The sequence below is a fragment of the Tyto alba genome, unplaced genomic scaffold (assembly GCF_018691265.1).
Source record: "Tyto alba isolate M040663 unplaced genomic scaffold, T.alba_DEE_v4.0 Super-Scaffold_5, whole genome shotgun sequence".
Classification (NCBI taxonomy): domain Eukaryota; kingdom Metazoa; phylum Chordata; class Aves; order Strigiformes; family Tytonidae; genus Tyto; species Tyto alba.
In genome coordinates, this window is record NW_024881326.1 from 21110507 (window position 1) to 21125981 (window position 15475).

General features: G+C 38.3%; 1 protein-coding gene across 1 annotated transcript in view; it reads right to left on the reverse strand.

Moving 5' to 3' along the window:
* Positions 1 to 15475, reverse strand: part of LOC104364471 (transmembrane 9 superfamily member 2) — a 34127-nt gene that overhangs the window by 11393 nt on the left and 7259 nt on the right. Inside the window, 7 exon segments of the mRNA XM_042807312.1 lie at positions 2315 to 2372; positions 2547 to 2666; positions 4281 to 4325; positions 4328 to 4412; positions 8831 to 8939; positions 9912 to 9991; positions 12199 to 12310. Coding sequence (XP_042663246.1) covers positions 2315 to 2372; positions 2547 to 2666; positions 4281 to 4325; positions 4328 to 4412; positions 8831 to 8939; positions 9912 to 9991; positions 12199 to 12310 — 609 coding nt within the window.

A 15475-nucleotide genomic window follows, 5' to 3' on the forward strand; every position in this document is an offset into this window, starting at 1 on the left:
AAAATGGTTGAAACACTCAATGCCTATAATGCAAGTATCTAAGATATTTTAAATATTTAAAATAAAGACTCTGCACGTAAAGCCAAAAAGTAACAGAAAGATTCAAGTGTGAAATCTATACAAAGAACGATAAAAGAAAAAATAAATAATAAACCCTCCTATCTGAATCACCTTTCCTACTATTGCTAGTTATTTAATTCCTTTATTTAGGTCCTTTCTAACCAGTAAATTCTCTCTGAAACAACACAGTGATAGCAAAACCTCACAGCTGGGAAGCCACATCACTCTCACAACAAACATATCCCCTCCTGCAGCAAGTGTCACAGCAACATGCTAGCAGGAGGGTGGATTACAGAGGGCTCTTCCCTACAAGAAGAATCTTTGTATTAATACCTCATGCAGTTACACAGTTAAGTAGCCCACAACTTTTGAGAATTAAAGACTGCATCACTCATGACATCTCTCCAGACCTGTTCCTCCCTCCCCAGTTAAGTGCACCTGTCTCATTTTCTAAACATCCTGGAAAAACATTAGAAAACAACTCCAAAACATACGATGAAGGTTTCAAACCCATCCCATTCTGAAAGCAAAGCAAAATGTACTGCAAGGAAACACCACATAAAAGCCTGCTTGAATTTCCATTATTCATGGACTCAGAGATGTATCACAGAAAATTCATCTTAGGAAGGGCCCCTTCAAAGTGCACCATTGCCTGGGTTTTGTTAAAAAAAGCGTTCCCGAGGCAGAATTTTAAACTGCCCTGAAGTGAACATGCATCCTCCACTGTATTTCCTTTAAAAGGGAAGGAAGGAGGATTAGAGCAGTAGGCAGGCGCCTTTTTTACTAGGAGAGGCCTTACACTTGCCAAAACTGTTTGGGGGAATAGCCTTGTTAAATAAGCTCCCCCAACCAACCCCTGGTGTAAGCATTTGTTGAACGAAAAATAAAAATCAAATCCATTTTAGAAGTCTTGCTAATCTTTATCATCTGCCCAAGCTTGTAACACAGACGGCACTTACCCCCTCCAAAGTTAGAAAAAATTACTGCAAATATGAACTCACATCAGTCTATCGAGACTATAATGGCCTTAGGCTGTTTATGATATTATGCAAATTTACTGAACTAGCATAGCATAATCAAGACATCTGTTCATATTCTACCATCCCAAATCATTTTACTTCCTCTGTGAAACTTAATTTATTTGGGAGTTTAAATGATCAGCACAATATTTCTTCCACTGATAAATATTTTCTTCCTTCTCAAGATAATATCTAAATGACAGCAGGGAGACTGAAGCACATTTTGGTTAGAAATAAATTTCCTCATATAAGTACTACACTCAGTTGTTATCAAATGCATTACATTTCATTTGATGAAATTCTACTATACCCAAAACCAAGTCATGTTTTATTCACTCTGGGCTTTTGGGGGGATATCTTAAGAAACTGTTTATAATCTTTTCCTCAACTTTTAACGAGGACCTTTGTCAAGGGGTAGTTTCACGTACCCAAAGCTGCAACCAAGAAATACTTTCTTCACTGACTTAATTCTCACAGCAGGTCTTGAGAGGTATGAGAAAACAAAAGGTAGGAGCTATCACCCTTCCCAAGCATGACATTACTGGTCATAGTATGATACACATTATATCTGAAACCAGACACCACCTACACTTATATAAAAGATTATAACCCATTTAAGAGAATCTCTGCATCATTCTCACCAGAAAGCATAGCAGCATATAGTTATTTAGTTAAAAAAATAAATCTAAATTATATATTCCATGATCTTTTCAGTAACATGGTTACAAGAAAACACTGATACTATAACTAAGGTAATAGAGGTTCTGCCTAAAGGGTTGTATCTCCCTGTTTACAGAGCACTACAGACACTCCAAAGTTACCACAAAACCATGTACTTCCTAACAAAGTGACCATACCTATTAGCAGTTGAGAGGACTACCTAGAACATACCGAGTGCTGTGGTACCAAATTGGAGCTACCTCACCACTATGTTTAATGTTCTGATTCTCAAAGGCCAAGACCTTGCAAAGAGTCCTCCTCCTACCCCCACAGCTGATTACAAAACAAGATGCTAAGAAGCTGTCTTCTAGAGTACTAGGCTCCAGCTCCCCAGAATTCACTTTTCTTTATATTCACAGATAGGCAACAATACAAGAGAAACAGCCACTTGGAGAACAATGAAGAAAATCATCACGCAAACAAGCATCATAATTTACTTTTTCCTGCCTTCCTTCCCACCTCAGACTCAGTTATATTTAAGAATAAAGGAAAGAATGAAGGGAAACAATACTAACCCAGGGCAAAGCAGAGCTGTAAGCAAAACATTTGTCTTCCACTTCTCGCCTCTAAATGCTGAAGAAAAAGTAAAAACAATTTCAAGTTCAGAACTTTTTCCAGCTGTTTTGTAGTACGGCAGCAAAAAGCAGATTTGTTGTCTGAGACACCAGCTCCAGCCTGAGGTTTATGTTAAAGCTGAGCAATTCTGAATTTCACCTGCTGTGTCACATTAAACAAACGCATACTTACTCTTGTACATCCTAGCGGACACGTAACCAGCTGGAGTTCCCAATAAGACCCACAATACAACTGCACAGGTCATCAAAGCACCACGGTTGGCAGGAGAAAGAAAACCTAGGCAAGCGAGGACTAGAGAGACAAGAAGATTTAGTGATTTGTGGACACATGTCAAAATTCCCCTGTACAGTCTATCCCTTTCACTACCAGATATTTAGATTAGGATTATGTGCATAACCTCTCATCTATCCCCATCACATGACCATAACCCTAATGTCATTGTTTCATTCACAATAAAGTATTATTTCCACCTCATTTTTTAAACAGAAAGTTTCCATAACCAAGAGACTGAAAAATAAAATGTCACACAGAGATGAACAGTGAACCTGAACCAATTTTCAACTTGAAAACGTCCGCTTCCAAAATCCTACAGTCCTTCTGTAAACATCCATGGTCAATAATTTAGGTGTGCTAATTAACAAGGTAAGGTTAATGTGTGGCATAAAGGACATCTGAGAGCAGTAGGCCTGGAGAGGGCAAAAACTTTGACAGAGCTAAGGGGGTTTTTGTTGGTAGAAATAGTTTTGGGCATTTTTGGATTTGGGTTTGTTGTTTTGGGGTGGGGTTTTTTTTTGCCTGTTTGGTTGGTTTGTTTTTCTTTTTTAGTGTAGAAATTAGTGTGGAGATTGAAGATCTTAGAGGTGTGGAGTCACTTGCTTGAAATTTCACAAGAGGCTCTCAGCCACCATGATGGAAAACACTCTACCCAAAAATGGACTGTCTTGAAAATAAGCCTCTCTATTAAAAGAAGTTTGCCTGTGTCTGAACTAACTGTAGATGCCAGCCCAGAGATATTCTCAGAAAAGGAGTTTGTTAGTTATCTCTACTGGGAAGTTTGGGTTTTAAATAGAAAAAGGATTCCCCCCCTGACAATTTCTTTCTATACTACACTGGTTGAACAGGAAAATATTGCAGTTAAGTAAGCTCCAAAGACTTGTGATCAACATCAAAAGACAAGCCCACCAAGAAAATTCTATTAATCTCATAGCATCACGTAATGAATAGAAAAAAAAAAAAAAAAGCAGCTCCTCTATGAAAGACTAAAACATCTGAAAAAAATCTGGAGAGCAGAATTTGAAAAATTCTTCTTTTGTAATAAATATCAGCATACTTCCAAATTTTACTGTACAGTAATAAAAGGTCATATACTTTATAGATAACAAAATATCAACTTGTGACAAGTTACAACATCACATGTACATGTATCTATTTCTGGTAGGCTCTCATATTATCTCAATGTTGTGTCGGTATTATTATTGGCAGGCATTCTTGCTCTTCTTTCTCTGCATGGCTGCAGGCTGTTGTGTCAAACATATTAAACAAAGTGTTCCAAGAACATTAAAGCTTTGATTACATGTCTTTGAACTTGCATTACTGGATCCTTGGATAATTTACATCATGACAAACTGGTTTTGTTTTTTAAAAAGAAACTTGTAACAAGGAAACTTCATTTCTGCAATCGTGAAGAATCTGAATTAACCCAGATGCCACAATGTTTTGAATGACACCACTTACAACAGTGTTACTGAAGCCATCTAGATTATTGTTATGAAACAGCATTAATATTTTATTTCACTAAAGGAAGGACTTAATTTCCAAAAGAAGGCTTCTATCTCTTGTTTCATAATACTGCATCTTTCTTACACTATTACACCACAAACACATCACCTTAATAAAGTTACTTACATAGAGTAATAAATGTCATAATGAAAATTTGTGTTCCTTGGCCCAAAAGACAGACAGCAACATTCCCTTCCTTGGGGGTCTAAACACATCTCCATGAACCAGCTTCCAGCCAAATTCCTCCTGGGCATCTTCCTGTATAAAATCAACGTCTTTAGCAAAGATACATAATGCAGTAGTGAATTAATACAAACAAGATGCAAAATACATATTTAAAGTTTGATTAACTTCCAGTTTAGATCCAAAGACAGACTAATTGCATGTGATTCATCACTCATTGATTTTACAACCCTCTAATGGTTCAGTGAAATAAAAAGGGAGGATTTATCAAGAAAATCTTCATCTCTTAAAGCGAGAAACAACAAAATGGAGTTAGCCAAACCATATAACATCATTCTAAATTTAAAGCGAAAACAAAGCATTCCATTTAATTTAACTTGGATGATAGCACCCCAATCTAGTTCAAGCATTTATCTTTTTTTGCTTCCATTACAAAGCACATCGGTCTCAATGACAATACTGGAAAAGAATGAAGTGGTCCCAGTACTCCAGAAGAAAGTCTGCTCCCTAGAATCACTAAGGGCAAATACTCTTTGTCTCACTGCCAGAGGTGAACGGATGGATGGTGATCCTCAGTCCAGTGGCTCTAGGGAACCACTGCTGAAGAATAAAACTTTTCAATAAAGTCAATCAAAACAAACACCTCCCCTCACGAAAAAAACCCAAACACACACAACCACAAATAACCAACCCCTCAAGAAGACCACTCACTTACTCACAAAGTTAAAAGCTACAGGTTTCATTCAACATAGGAGTATTGAGTTTAGTTCAACGGACTGCTTACCACTAGAATTACAGCACACAAAAAACACAGGGTAGAAAGAATACAGACCTCATTGGCAAATGACATAGAGCATCTTAACTTGCAAGAGATTATGTCATTTTTTTTATTTCTTTCTGGAAGATTATCTTTGCCTTCCCCATACTGATACCTCTGCTTGCATTTGTTGGCTAGAAATTACTCTCAGAAATGTGATATAATAATACAAAAATTGAAAATTATTAAACACAAGATAACACTTTGATAAAAACAAAACTGTGCCTGCAAAGAAAATGATACAAGGTATCTAGGTATAATTTCAACACATCCGTAAAGAAAGATTTGTTTGGTGAAAGCAGCATGAACACCACACTTTCCTACTGGTCTGAACTTTAACTCATAACAATGATGATGGGAAAGCTGTTGAGGTAAGACAGAAGACAGACTTCTCCCAAGTAGTTGTAAGCAAGGAATGAAAGAACTTAACAGGTTAGCATCTGAAGGAAATCTTTATCTGTTTTCCAAATGGTGAACACTAAGCAGAAATAAATGCTTAGTGCTTCAGTTCCTGCCAGAACAAGGGAAGCGTTGTACAAATTTGGAATGGATGGTATTAGATTTCTTATCAACACCTAATCTGGCAAATGCACTCAAAAGACACCCTCTGTTTCTAATACAAACTTTAAAATGTATGGCTACATGGTAACTACCTTGGTTTAAGAAGAAAGAGAAACCAAGATTGGCAGATTGAGACCCCCGATTTATATTGTATGGGCCTATAGGCCAGAGTGTTTGTCTCAAAGCTCAATTTTTAATAAAACTCTTCCATTACAGGCCAATTAGCTATGAGTCAGTATTTCCCACACCTTTGTTTAAAAAATTCAGCAGCATTTTATGTTGCTAACCTTTACCATTCAAATATGAGGATAAGAACTGTACAACTAATCTAAGTAGAAGCTGCACTTTATAGTTACAAAAAAATTTGAGGAAAATCTAAAAAGACAGTTTTGAGTCTTGTCCGAGATGCTAAAAATTACACCAAACTTAAAAAGTGAATAAAATGCAGTAATACTCACATTATCCATTAATTCAGCCTAGTTCTCAAAATATTCTAACAAAGATTTAAGTCCCCTACACTCAAATAGTCATGATCAGAGATTTAAAAAAAGAGAACAAGAGTTTTACCTCTCACTGTGGAAAAGATATTGACAAGAATTCTCTTCAATTTAGTTCAGGAATCTTTTCTTAGTCATAAGACCCTAAAAGTAATCTAATTATTTCTAAACACTTCATTAAGGTATGTCTCACTAAATCTACATGACTCTAAAAGCCAGTTGGTATTAACAGAACGTTAAACGCAGATACTAATACCACAATTACTGGCTTGTGCATTGATCTCTTTTCAAGTAGAATCACCAGCATTCCCTAAGTGTGAGATACTAGTTTGTTTCATTGCAGCTTCCTCAGCCCAAGTCCTCTTTTGCACAATTATTTCACACCTTTTTTAAATCAGCTCCTTGAACTGTAACAGATCTTTAATTCTCTTACAACTGGCAAGAAATAAAAACGTGTGGTTTTTTTGAAAGTCACACCTATCCCTGCTGTTATCCATAAAAACTAATCAAGCTTCTGCAAGTCTTGCTCGATCACATTAAGAATGAACAACTAATAAAGACAACATGGTGTAAGATATTGAACATAATTTAATTGAGAGATCCAATAGGAGCTTCAGAAAAAACACCAGTTAAAGCATGTGGAAAAATTCTTCCACTTTAATTACTGTCTGGATTTGCATTAACAAAAGATATTAAATATCAAAACCACAAAGAAGAATAAAAGTATTTTCAGATGTTTTAGTTCCAATATGAAACATTTTTGTGCATTTTAAAGTATATCTTTAACCAGATACACAGCAACAACAGTGAAAATTCAAACCTTTGTAGTATTGGGCATTATTTCTCACCTTTGGCTTGTTTTTACACATGAGAAAGAGCAATTTTTACTCAGCTTTTCCCTCACAGTCAACTGGTCGTGTCTCTAACTAACAATAAGTTATATTCTCTTCCACCAAGGCAGCAAGCCACTGTAAGGACCTGCCCCTTTCCCATGTTAAGGAGTACATTTATCAAAAGAACTCACAACAGGTTCAGGTGGATGGCAATAAGCTTCAGTCACCACATTAAGTCATACAAACCAGCCTCACTTTGACACAGTGATCACCAGGAGAATTGCATTTAAACAAACTAACAAAAAAAAATAATTTACACACACCCCAAATATTTTTAACACAGCTAGAAATCAGAAGATGTGTTGCACATGAACTGCAACATTACAATCTCCTAATTGGAGACAAAGTACGTGATTCCGCCACACTTCCTAGCCACAGAAAAAAGGCAACATCAATTTGTGTTAGTCTCTGTAAATCAGAATCTCTCCCATAACACTTAGCAAGACAACTACTGATCCTCACACTAATGTCACTCCATTATTAGCGGTTGGTTTAATTTTTGATTCTTTCTGCAATAGTCCCCTGATATAGGTTGGTTGTTGGTGTTTTTTTTTTTTAATACATTGCTTTATGAAGTAACGTAGCATCGTACTTTTCATTAAATTTAGACCACAAACTTTCCAAACTTCAGAAGTTATGTGCTAGCACACGTGCTTTCTGGACAAGCTATACTACAATCTACTATAAAGAAATACCATGTTGGAATTGGAAAAATAACAGCAGCTGAGTTTCCTAATTCAGCTCATCACAATGGGGACAATACCTGGCTGCACTAGTTTTTAAGCCTGATTTCCTGAAGAGGGGGAAAACAACAGTTATCAATAAAAATAACTATTTTCTTCACAAGTTTGGTTTTTCAGACTGTAAAACACATTTTTAAACAGAAAATATGCTAAAGCATGTAGCAAAGTCTTTGCTTCTGTGCTACAAATGTCTCTGAAACAGATGCAAGTGCAGGTCCTGTGCCAAGGAGACGTAACATGACTTAAAACAGGGCTGCACTGACAAGGAATCTTATATATAATCCCATGTTGCCAAAGTCACAGAATCACTCGATGGCTGATGCTGGAAGGGACCTCTGAAAGTCCTCTTGTCCAACCCTCCTGGCTCAAGCAGGGCCACCTAAAGCAGGTTACCCAGAACCACGTCCAGATGGTTTCTGGATATCTCCAAGGATGGAGATTTCATAAATAACACACTGGCTGGTTAGGTTAGTGTCATACCACCAGCTACACGTCCAGACTGACTCCACATTGCAACCATAGGACTCAGGAGCAACGGCCACATCTTGATGGTGAACCAACACCAGAACACTTTTCAATATCTGCACTGTGTCTTGTGTTTGTTGGTATACTGTGAAAGTATGTATTTAAAAAAGGAGGCTCTCCTTGGTTGAGACCTTGGAACAAAGAGACTTATGTTTCAAATATGAGTTTCTTCACTACCAAAAAGTTTCTATGAATCACTTCACATACTTCTAAAACCTGAAGTCTGTCCTCTCATATTGCAAGTTCATCAAACGACAGTAGAAAAGTAAGACTGTCACATCTTCCTGCTGTTAGAAAAGACGAAATACCAATAAAGCTATTTTTAACTCCCAGATATATTAGCATGCATCAAATTCTTGGCAGTTACGTATCTCTTTAGATTGAATTCAAAACTAATTGACAGACATTACTATTGCTAGAAAAACGTGCTCATGTAAAAGCTGTAAATCTTACTCACAGAAGAGTCAATCTGGTTGTATCTTGCAATGTCTTTATGAAGAGTTCTCAGAATGATCATAGCCACCATGCCAGATAAGAAGAGAACAATTACGAGGGAATTCATTATACTGTAGATAAAGAAAAAGTTAATGTTTCAATCCACTTATTCAGGTTTCAGAACACGCACTCCAATTCATACCGTATGTACAGTTCCAAGTCTGAGGAACAGCCATAGATATTCAGGCTTTACTTAAGCCATTCAGACCTTTTAGTGCTTCTCAACCTAGAGAAGATGAACTGCTTTAAGTTGTGTACCTTTACGATTTCTTAGGAGGTAGAAGTGAGAAGAACAGTAATTTATGATATATTGTTAATTCTCGAGACAGTTACATAGTGTTTTTCTTCATCTTCCTCTTCATACAGCTCAGAAGTAATTTCCCTAGCGGAACAGCTACAGCTCTTAATGCAGACTTAGTCAAGTAGATTTTCTATCTATCAACCAGTGAAATCTGCATCATGACATTTAATATTTTGTAGTGACATACTTAATTGGATTAGCCATTAGCCAAACAGTTCATATGGCAAAACATTAGCATATCAACATAAATTATATGCTTACTTGATATAATTTGTATCGTACAGAGGGAAATAAGTAAGAGCTTTTCATATGCAGCTTTCACTCATAAAAAAAGAGCTCTTTTTACTGTAAGCAGCTGCTGAGCACAAAACACACAGTACACATATGTACCTCTTATTTGGCGGTTACAGAAAGCCAGACAGTAACATAACAGTAAGAACACTGCAGAGCAGCAACGTCTCAAGAATTCTACAGAACAGAGATGATAAAGCAAAACAATGTAAGCTGCTTTCCTTCTGGACACTAACGGTGCATTCCTTTGCTGAAATGCAATACTACAGTTGCTCCCAAGAGATGGAAAACTTATAAAAGTTACTTCACATATAAAAACAAGAGAGTTTTCTTGCCTGAAAACTAGAAGACTTTGTTCTACCACAGCAGAAGTTATATATCCTTAAAAGCACAAATAAGAAAACTTTGTGCTCCCCTGTAAGGTTATTCATTGAAAAAACACAAATCTTACCTAAACCACTGGATGTTTGTATGTGGCATGGACTCCAAAATATAGTCCCATCTAGAAGCCCACTTAATATTATTCTTTTCCTATAAGGAAATTAAATAGCAATTAATAGAAACAAGTACAAGTTTATTACAGTCTCTGAGAAGGAATAAGCACATCAAATCTCTTCCACAAACCTTTCATTCAGCATTAATATCAACCCTGGATGTCAGACCCCTCTTCCATTAATTCACCTCTTAAGCCTCTCAAAGAACATCTTGTTTATTGAAATCTATCCACGTCTTCTGCCTTCAACTGAGGCTTCACTAAGCCTTATCTTTCCATGATTTGGTATATAGCTGCCTGCAGCTCCAAAATGCACGCTGAAAAACAATCATTCTATCACTACAATATACTCCCGCATAGCACACTGATCTTGAAACTTCAACTCTGTTAAACATACTCTATGAATATGTTTCTAGTTTCCCCTAGGATTTTTCTCTCTTGTCATCTTTAATGTATTGAGCACAGGCTTTCTCACTCCCTGCCATAACACTGTCTGATACAGACTATTTTCCACTCTGACCCCCGACAGACACCTTCATTTCTGGATATTCCTGTGAAGGATTTAAGAAGAAACCATTCAGAAACTTTTGTCTTCAAAAGACGCTTCCATTCTCCTCTATCTCCTACTCTAAACATTTAATGTGAGAGCTGTACAAGTGATGATTCCTTCTAACTCCCAAGCCTTCTCCTTTACAGCTTGTCTCATGGGACATATGCCTGCTGTCCTGTCAACAAATTCTACCTCCTGACTGGCATGAAGTTCTGCTGAACTACTTCATTTATTCACCAGGTGGTAAGTTTGTGCAGTTAATTCTCAAAATTTAGACTATGTCTCCAGCCTAGAATTTTTAAGTTCCAATTCCTGTTCTGGATCAAGAACATGTAACAGTGAAGAACTGCACCAACACAACAAGGTGGCTGAAACTGCCATGAGCTGCTCTTTATCAGCCCAGCGAGTAGTCCGCTCGTTTATGTATTCAGGCTTACTGAAACTGATGTTCTCCTATTTAAAAATACTCTTCACTGATAAATACTCCCCTTTTAAGTTATTTTGAAACTACTAAGAAAAAGTAAAAGACATCAGGTATTATTTCCAATCAAGGCTAATGGATAATGGAGAAAACAAGCAGTTTTGAAGTGCCCAACAATTGGGACATGCCCAGTGCCATCTCCTGGAAGTGCCTGAACCTGCGGCAGCTGAGCCTCACCTGCTCCGTGCCCGAGAAAAAGGGAGGAGGGAGCCCAAATGCGTAACACATAGCGTGAACCACCAGACAAAGATCACATTGCAGCTCTAAAGTGCAATTTATCATCAAGATTTAAACACAAATGTTAATAGACAGGAGGCTCATTCATGTAGTAAAATTAGAGAGTCTAAGGAGGATTGCGTGTCTCAAGGGAAAAGTAACAGGATATAGAGCCTTGCACCTCAAGGTCACTGGTTCAAATCAAATTCAATTTGGTAGAATGAAAGCTGTTATCATATGACGGCTGCTTGACTGCCTATGCAAAATAAGCTGGTGGTCTCAAGCCAAATCCTGCAAGATTGTGTCTTACATCAGGGAAACAGCCATGCTTTCGGGACAGACTGGTACCAAGGTACCAAGGTTTGAAGTACCTTGAATCAAATTAGTCTCATCCCCTCAGGAGGCTCACTTTCCATGCTGGGGTAAAGACCCAGTTGCAAGAAAGCCTGATTCCCTCCTGCCTAAGCTGTAACAGCCTGAATAAAGCACTAGAGTATTAGTAAACAGGAGAGTATTAACTCTAAAAGATAAATGTCCAACTACTTAAAAAAAAGCAGTGAATACAAGCAATACAAAATGAGACAAAACCTGTAATTTCACTAGAAAAAGCAGCTTCAGGAATATGCTAAAATCAACATTTAACACAAAAGTGCCTCCAAATATAATATAAACTTTTCTTCAACATGAGACTTTCAGTACTCTGACTGATCTCTGAAAACACAAAGCACACCTCAAGGAAGACAACTCTTGCAGTTATTCAATCTACTACCTTTCTATTAGTAATAAAACAGGGTAAAAAAAAAAAGTCTTTATACATTCCAAGTATCACAAACTATAGTAATGGTAAAGTAACAGGTTTTGGGAAAACTGCTTCACAAGACCAACCTTACAGTATTTACACTGCTTTAATGCAGTCATGGCTATTAGCAAGTTACCCAATTGTTTTGATTTCATTCTTTTGGGGAATTACATATTTATGTAACAGATTCAATACTTACTTCAAATGTCACAGAGTAAGTGTAGATCAAATTCAGTTTATTGGTGAATTCTCCAGGAATCTCCATAGGTGGACCTTCACAACTTAAGTTGTTCTCATCTGTATGTTTGTAGCTAAGGGGAAAAAAAAAAAAGTTAAATAAAATTGCATATGCTCTATAGGATGAATTTTCACCAATTCTTTTCTGAAGTAATTAAAATAAGTTTTTATTAAAAAAAAAAAAAACAACCAACCAACCAACAAACAAGGAGAGCTGTGTATATCATTTTGTACCAGCTACTCAACTTCTCTGAGAACCTGCTTTTCTGTTCTTCTACCAATGAAGGTTGAAGAACTTAAAATATATTTTTATTAATACCTATGTTTGTCGCTGGAGATGAGAAAAATTAAATCATGCTTTTAATTAGGTATCATTATTCAGGATTTCTGTAACAGCCTTAAAGCCACACCAGAACTGAACATTAGTTCTCATGAGCACACATGGTAAGAGCTAAAAACTCCACAGAAAGCACCCCAGGGATTTGGATCCTGGACCACTGTCCTACATTCAGTTAGTATCTGTTCACACTTCTAGACATTGGAGAACATTATAGATAAAACTGTTTGCTAAGCATGTGGGAGATAAGAACCACAGACCTTTAAAGGTTATGAGACGTCACTTCAACCTACCCACTTTTCTGCCATAATCAGAATGAAGTCCTAGTCCAAAACTAAAATATTGTTTGGTTAACCAGGCTGTGAAGTCTGGAGACATCTACCTGGTTGTCCTGGTTTGGGCTAGAATAGAGTTGTTTCTTCTTCATAGCTAGAACAGTGCTACGTTTTGGATTCAGTATGGGATTTGGTATGAGAAGAATGCTGATAACACACTGATGGTTTCAGTTGCTGAGATTTCAAGGACTCTCCAACTCCCAGTATCCTGCCCATGTGCAAGTGCACAAGAAGCAGGGAGGGAGCACGGCCGGAGCACCAGACCCAAACTGGCCAACGAAATATTCCCTATCATGGAACATCATGCTCAGTATATAGAGGAGGGGTGACCGGGAAGGGGGGGGTCTCTCACTTCCAGAATTGCAATTGCAGGATCTTAGTGTTTCGGGATCGCTGGCCGGGAACAGCCTGGGTATCAGTCAGCAGGTGGTAAGCAATTGCATTATGCATTGCCCATTTATACTTTGTTATTGCTTTATTTTTTTACCACTATTAATCTGTTTTTATCTCAACCTGCATGTCTTCCTTTACCCCTCCAACTCCCTCCCCCACCACCCAGCAGGGGAGGGTGGGCAAGGGGCTGGGTGGGGCTTGGCTACCAACTGGGTTCAAACCATGCCACTTGTAAAATAGTAAGGTTTTAACACAAAATACACCCCCTCTGCCATCATACCTTCCTTCTACATTGGTGAAGGATTCAACCTCAATGTGTGCTCATCATTAAGGAACACAGAGAATTTCTTAGCAATCTCCCACAGGTTCTCATTTTCCTTCAAGTTTCATAAGGAGAAGGGTGTTTATTTTATTTTGGTGCATTTGAGAGTGTTTTGTTTTGTTTTTTTAATTACAATTACTTTTTTCACACTGGGACAAAAGAAAACCCCCTCTGCTCCGCTCTGGGGAGAACCCCCTGCAGTGCTGGGGCCAGCTCGGGGGCCCCCAACAGCAGAAGGACCCGGAGCTGCTCGAGCGGGGCCAGAGGAGGCCACGGAGATGCTGGGGGGGCTGGAGCAGCTCCCCTGGGGGGCCGGGCTGAGAGAGTTGGGGGGGTTCAGCCTGGAGAAGAGAAGGGTCTGGGGAGCCCTTCGAGCGGCCTCCCAGGGCTTAAAGGGGGGGCAGGAGAGGGGGGGAGGGACTCTGGATCAGGGGGTGGGGATGGGATGAGGGGTAACGGTTTTAAACTGAAAGAGGGGAGATTTAGGTTGGATATAAGGCAGAAATTGTTCCCTGTGCGGGGGGTGAGGCGCTGGCCCAGGGTGCCCAGAGCAGCTGTGGCTGCCCCCTCCCTGGAAGGGTTCAAGGCCAGGTTGGACGGGGCTGGGAGCCCCCTGGGCTGGGGGAAGGGGGCCCTGCCCGGGGCAGGGGGTTGGAACTGAGGGGGCTTTAAGGTCCCTTCAGACCAAAACCATGCTATGATGATGATGGTGATTCTATGATGAAATGACTGTGGGAACCTTTCAATTCCTATACAAAGGGTCTAATTTCACCTTTCATCAGCCTTGTATACTCTGAAAAATATAAAACAACTCAGAACAACATTCTACATTATAAAATTCAAATACACAAACCCTTCTCTGCAGTACCTTAGAAATGCTACAGCTATAGAAGCACAAAGTCAAAGAAACCTTAAGGTTTGCTTGAATTCACTCCTGTGAACCTCCTCTAACACTGGAAAATAGCTTTCTTCCCATACTCTCTTGGGCAAGTTGTGTTTACTAAATTTAGATAAACAATTCTATCTTACAGGCATCATTATATGTCAACAACTAAGTCAAGCCACAAGATAATAAAAACTTCCATGGAAAGGCCTAGGGTGCTCCTACTGCAAATATTCCCCATCAGTAGAGCTTCAAGGTTGAAGACAAGCACCAAGCAAAACACCAGGTCAGAGAATGACAAAATTAATGTTATATGCAACCTACCTGTGCCCCCTTGTGGTCTGCGTTACTAGTGAAAAGACAAATTCTCATTTTTCAACCATTCAGGATGCAAGTGATAAAGTGTTAATCAAAAATGGAGAAGGTAGCAAGAAGATTCTACCAACTACCTCAGAGCAGATGTAAGTGGAAGGAATAAACTTGCATAGAAAGTATAATTCACCAAAACCACACTATAACATTGCAAAAGAAAAAAGAAGTATACATGAGTCACATTGTACCATACATATCTGTAGGACCTGAGAAACTGTAGTAGCATAATTTAAGAATGTATTTAATCTCTGTAGAAAAGAGGGAAAAGTTTAGCTAAGGAAAAACAAAACACCTACTTTGAAATTTTATAAACGGACTGCAGTTTACAAATATAGGTAAGTATGAGCTGTGCATGAACACTGACAAGAGCCTGAAGTAATCACTTCAGTCTGTTTCTGACCTCTGAATTGTTGCAACTCCTCTCTGATCAACACAGAAACTAAGAAGCTACTGTTTAAGAAAATAATATAGTCTTCTTAGGAAGTTTGTCGTCATCATCTGCTCTTCTGAATACCAGTATTAACTTGGTATTTCACCTACAACTCAGTATCCAAACTAACACAGAAAAAAAGTAAAACTGCAGAAAGACTGTACATT